Source organism: Hemicordylus capensis, chromosome 3 (genome assembly GCF_027244095.1).
Source record: "Hemicordylus capensis ecotype Gifberg chromosome 3, rHemCap1.1.pri, whole genome shotgun sequence".
In the NCBI taxonomy this organism is placed as follows: Eukaryota; Metazoa; Chordata; class Lepidosauria; order Squamata; family Cordylidae; genus Hemicordylus; species Hemicordylus capensis.
This window is the reverse complement of record NC_069659.1, coordinates 230,176,971-230,182,970: the sequence shown is the minus strand read 5'-3', so window position 1 is coordinate 230,182,970 and position 6,000 is coordinate 230,176,971. Positions and strand designations below refer to the sequence as shown.

The following is a 6,000-nucleotide window of genomic DNA, read 5'->3' as shown; positions in this document are numbered from 1 at the left end:
AGGTGGTATTTGACACTGAAAAAAAATAGCATTAATGTATAAAAATGTTCCAAACAATGTTGGAAATGTGGACAATGTGAAGGAACCTTTTTCCATATGTGGTGGTCATGTGGGAAGGCAAAGGCCTTTGGGGATATGATATATAATGAGTTGAAGAAAATTTTTAAAATTACATTTCCTAAGAGGCCAGAATCCTTCCTGCTGGGAATAACGCAAGGAGAGTTCTCCAGAAGAAATTTAACATTTTTATATATGCAACCACGGTGGCTAGAATAGCACATGCACAGAAATGGAAAGACAATAAAATGCCCTCAAAAGAAGATTGGTTGATAAAAATTTTGGAATACACTGAGATGGCAAAACTTACAGCACTCATAAGGGATGAAAACTTGGAATGTTTCAAAGAAGATTGGGAGCCATTCTTACTTTACTTAAAGAACTATTTTTCCAATATGGTCCTTTCAGCAGGGTTTGAAATTTAGTAACAACAGCAGGTTGGGTAGGGTAAAATCGAATTTGCAATGTGGAGTATATGTGTTTTTGAATTATTATAGCAATGATAGATTTGTATAGCCAATATGAACCATGCAGATTGGTAAGTGGGAATTCAACATTTACTTAATTAAATGTAATTGGATTGTTAAGATATTGTAAAAACCAATAAAATTTTAAAATGCAAAAAAAAAAAAAAATAATCATCCTTCCTGGATCACAGAAGGTGTCAATTGCTGTTACCCTCTAGATCCTGTCTTCTAATTATTGATAATAGTTCAGGATATTTGGTCAGTCCAGGGTAAACAGGATCTGGGATCCATCCTCTATTAACTGTTGTTGGGAAGAATATTGTTCTATTGACATTCCCAAAGCAAATCTGCATCTCTGAGCTTGCAAATGGGCATCTTCTCTTGTCCCTAGACTTTCTGGAACCTGGTCTTCAAGAATGTTAAAAGTCAAAAGTGTTAGGAAAGAAGAAGCAAGGCTATATGTGTGAAAGAGTAATTAAATCATTTTCTTTTGTGTACATATACCTAGGGTGTAATTCTAAAAACAGCAAGAAGCTATAAACAATGCTTCTAATTCTACATTACAAATATCTCCTCAGAGAAAGACAGGATTATCCCCTGTCTTTTAAAGTCAATTCACTGGATAGCAAAGCTATGACCAATGGCTATTGTAAATTTTCTGTAAGAGGAAATGTGAGCTCAGCTCCTAGCTTCCCCCAGAGACATTACATGAGAGCAAGTTCCAGACAATTTTAGGAGTTTACTCCTTTCACTCCATTGAACTCCTGTTGCAAGGAGTTCAGTTGATACAGATAAAGATATAGATTAGAGCTGACAAAGATACAGATCTCAGCCTGGCCTGCTGGACTATGAGTTCTGGTCCAACATGAATGATCTGGACAACATATCCAAATTGCTAGTGTGTGTAAATCTTCCTAACATGCATCTGTAAAAGCATTACACAGTGATAACTTTTGGATACGTGTGAGACAGGAAAGCAAGCCTGGCGATTGTGTCTCTTGATTACATGTTTCCCAAACATTGAGAAACAATGCTGGATTGCCCCTACCTTCACAAAGCAATTACCATCTGTCCCAGAGGCAAGTCATGAGACCTGGGTATCATGTACTGGTCAGTTCATCTGAGTTCAGGCATTAATTAATTTCTTAATAAAGTGGAATCAGACACAGGCCTGGATTTTACATAATTTTGGACTGGTAACTCTGGGTCTAAAGTGGTAGTCAGGTTGGCCACAACAGAATCTGCTTTATATGGATTGACTCATTTAGCTGCTTTATACCATTGATCAATTTAGCTCCGTATACTGACTGGAAGCATCTCTCCAAGGTTTCAGGCAGAAATCTTTTCCAGTCCTACCTGGAGGTGACAGAGATTGAACCTGGGACCTTCTGCATGGAAAGCAGTTGCTCTGTCACTGAGCTGCATCCCCCATCCCTTCTGAAAACAAAATACATCTTATGAGCTAGATATGGCACCCCGTGGGATGCCATATGACACAGAAAAAGAAAAACAGCATTGCAATTCCAGTGCAGTGGGTGAGAACCTTATGAATCCCTTTGCTGTCCTCTTTGAGATTCTGAGTCATTGCTTTGAGCCTGAGGTTGGCAGATGACCAAATTGTATGAGTGAAGAAAACAACCCAGAGAGCTATCTGGAAACAAAGATTGTTTTCTCTTCATTGGAAGGCATCTTCCATACTGGTATGTTTCAACACATTCCATGTAGACTAGAAAAATATGTTTTTATTATTGCCTTTTAATTATTCCCACAAGAGTTGATGTTAGTCTGTATAGCTTTAAGGATTGCCCATCCCCCTGTCCAGCAACCACTATGTCCTGTCACTTACCCTGAAATACACTAGAGTGCTTGTCAGACTTTCTGTTTGCAGATGTCTGATAAGCCAAGTAGTAAGACATAAAGAGCTGCACTGAACTTCTAAACTCCAGAAGAATTCCCTAGACATTTGCTCAGCACTTGAATGGTGACTGCATTCTGAAACAGGTGAGTGATATGGTAGTAGCACCTTTAAAACATCCTTTTTTGACAAACTATTATTAAACTGAGTTCTGTGACTGACTTTCTAGAAACTAGTTAGCTATTTTTAAATTTAGTGATTTAACATATAGTGCAAAAATAATTGTCACTCTTATAGCTGTGTTCAAGCTACACTAACTTCTGAGATACACAATGTTAATTAATTAAGAGGAAAACAAGTTGCTCTATATATTGACAAAAGATGTGGGTGTAATTTTCAGGCCATTTGAAGGTGTCGAAGACCAGTCATCACCTGAGACTACAAATGTGACAGGCATGAAGCTCCCTCTCACAAATAGCAGACTTTCTGTGGGCTTGTTATAAAGCAATTTTGAAAAGAAAACCTATTGTGGCTGTTCCATACATTCCATAATGCTTTAAAATCCTATTGTTGCTTAATTGGAGATGGAAGCACAATACACATTGTCTTGCCACAAAAACTGAAGAGATGCCATGTGTGAAGCTCTCACACAGTAAGGATTTAAGCTGAATATCAAGCTATATCCTGTGTTGAATTATTGTTGAGAAAGATGCCTATATTCAATTGAGTTTTCAGTGTTGGCTTTAAAATTGTTTGATTTTTTAATTGTTGTAACTTCTGAATGTGTTACATTTTTTAATTCTTGTTTTAATAGCTGGTCTTGTTTGTCTTTGTTTTTGTGAACTGCCTGGAGCCTCTGGAGTCAGGTGGTATATAAAACAAACAAACAAACAAATATACAGTGATGTTCTGAACAAGGTCATGTATTCATGCAGCTTGATTCTGAGCAAAACATTTTTACTCAGAAGCAAGTCCCATTGAGTTCAGTGACATTTATGTCCTAGAAAGCTTGCTTAGGGCTGTACCTATACTATGTTAAAAAATGTGTAGCAGGCTGGCATAAGTCACTTCAGGAGCAGGCTGCCAAAAGAACTGGGCGTAATGGCCCAGTTATTGACTTATTGGCTCCAACTGGAAGAGCAGCAATCTGTGCAAAGGCTTTGTTTGAGACAGAATCCTGTAAGCGGTAAGTGAAGGGCGTGTTAAATAAGAAGTTGGGTGGGAGAATCAAATCTGAAAATATCTTTGTAATAACCCACTGACATCTCTCACCTTTTCAACCATGATAAAATGACAATAGCTGAGTCTTCTTGTGGTACAGGAGTTCAAAACAAATAAATTCAGCATCCTGTAGTGACCCTCCAATAATTTAGCATGGCAGCAAAAATGTCTTATTACCTGAAATGTGGAATGCTGAAGCACAATTAATTTTCCAGAAAGACCAAACCCAAGCCTAGCTTCATGATTATAAAGAATTAATTAAATTTAGGGGGACTAAACAGCTAGTGATGCTACAAAATGTGTACATGGTAAAAATTAAAATACCACCATATCAGAGGGCTAATAATGAAATGAAAGAAAGGAAATGTAAAAGGAAGATCAAGGCAATGGGTGGGTTCAGAGTTCGCATGGAAACAAGGCAAAATCTCTGTTCTGCACAACATTTCTTAGGCTCAAGAACACATGCTCCCCTCTCCATTGCCTGAATGTGTGTGACACAGTATTTCATGCACTTTGCTTAGAATAAACCAAGTTTGGTTGGTTGGGATAATGCAAACAATCTTGGTTTGTTTCTAAGCACAGTCAGAAGTAGAATTCTTCTAGTTCAAACAAGCTTCTATGGCAAGGAGATGTTGCATGCAAACCAGATTTAACTTTGGGCCACTGCAACCTGATCCTGCCTTAAATGTAAGAAAGTCCCATGATTATAATTATGTTGGTAAATGCTAAACAGGACGTTTTCAAAGATCTCTGAGGTTGTGAAGGAACCCATAATTTTTATTACAAAGATAATGGTTTGTTTTCACATGAGCTCATATGTGGAAGAATGTATCTAAAATAAAACAAATTTGGTGGAGCACTTACCTGTGATATGAAGAAGCCTTTTCCATAAAAAAAAAACAACTTGCTTACCTGATAATTCTGTTCTTGATAAACCAACTGGAAACAATGGCTAGTTGCAAATTGGCATAGGTTCAGTTAAGCAGCAGATCTGACACTTCTGTGATTTTTTTTTTTTTTTTGGAGAATGGTGTAACCCATAAACAGCTGCTTATTTTAACAATTCCTGAGGTGTAATTAGAATTAGAATTCTCATAATTGATGTATTCTAAAGCAATATTTTTTATTGCTTTATTTATCTAAAGCAAAGTTGAGGGAAATGTCTGTGTTCCCAACAGATAGTTTTGACAAATGTGTACGGCAGTCACATGGTCTAAAAACAGCTACTCAGTGCAGCCAATGACTGGGCTTTTCTGTTTCTGTTTTGGTAGGATGATACTGTAACTTCATCTCCTTAAATTGGAGGAACCACAATCAGTGGCGTAGGGAGAATGCTGGCGACCCCAGTCCAGCCTGCTGCTGCTGGCCCCTCGTCGCCCAAGCCACGCCCCCTGCAGTCTGACATCAGAAGCCCAGGGGGTGTGGTCGCATCTGCAAATGCGGCTGCATGGCCCTGTTTGTAAGTAAATAGTAAATTAAAGCCAGTGCTGTGACTGCTGGAGCACCCTTTCCTGCTTGTAAAGGCAGAGAGATGTGTTCCTGGCCAGGCTGGGAGCCCAGTGCTGACAGAAGCTGCACAAAAACAGGGGCTCCATTTTTAGGAGCTTCAGCCAGCGCTGGGCTCCCAGCCTGGCCGGAAATGTGTCTCCCGGCCTTTACAAGCAGGGAAAGGCACTCTGGCAGCCGCGGCACTGGCTTTAATGTACTATTTACTTGCAAACTGGGCCCCGTGGCCCCGTCTGCAGATGCAACCATGCCCCCTGTGCTTCTGATGTTAGACTGCAGGGGGTGTGGCTGGGGTGCCAGTTGTGTCTCCTGAGCATGGTGGCCCAGGTTCTTTGAACTCCCTTGTGCAATGGTGGCTCCACCCTTGACTACAATCTATCTTAATTTTAAGAACACAGAAGTAGTAATTGTAGCAGGCTGCATTTTTAAAAGAGATAAATCATTAATTTGACATATTAAATATTTTCTTGGCTAATTATTAAAATAAAAGAAATAACATATATTGCTACTTTCTGATGAAGAATATGCTCTTTGTTTCCCAAATGCTAAATAATTGACTTTTCTGACATACTTTAAAAGTAGAATGATATGTGACCATTGCCAAAGATTTCTGGATAGAAAATCATAAATCTGAAGTCACTACAAGGAAATTTATTGCTTTTTTCATAGTCTAGAGATAAATATTAGTTCTCATATTAGTACAACCACATATTTTTGAACATATCCCCCTTTTCTTTTATTTCAGTAAGATTACGGTGGTACATATGACATAACCAAGGATAACAGTTATATATGTACACTGTATAGCTGAATAAATAAATAAGGATCCTTTGAGTACAATTTCAACATAATAAAATACAGCCTACCAAGAAAAGAAAAAAAGGAAAGGGGGGG

General features: G+C 38.4%; 1 protein-coding gene across 9 annotated transcripts in view; it reads left to right on the top strand.

Annotated features, from left to right (window-relative positions):
- Nucleotides 1–2,343: 2,343 nt before the first annotated feature.
- The window catches only part of CTNNA3 (catenin alpha 3), a 1,115,062-nt gene continuing 1,111,405 nt past the window's right edge, over nt 2,344–6,000 (top strand). For 3 of the 9 annotated variants that reach the window (XM_053307749.1, XM_053307748.1, XM_053307751.1), the window contains exon 1: nt 3,253–3,565. In XM_053307749.1, the coding sequence (XP_053163724.1) occupies nt 3,481–3,565 (85 nt within the window). In that variant the 5' untranslated portion in view covers nt 3,253–3,480. Of the gene's footprint in view, nt 2,526–2,779; nt 3,032–3,251; nt 3,566–6,000 lie in introns of those variants that run through there. The other 6 variants (XM_053307736.1, XM_053307737.1, XM_053307741.1 and 3 more) reach the window with 6 other exon arrangements.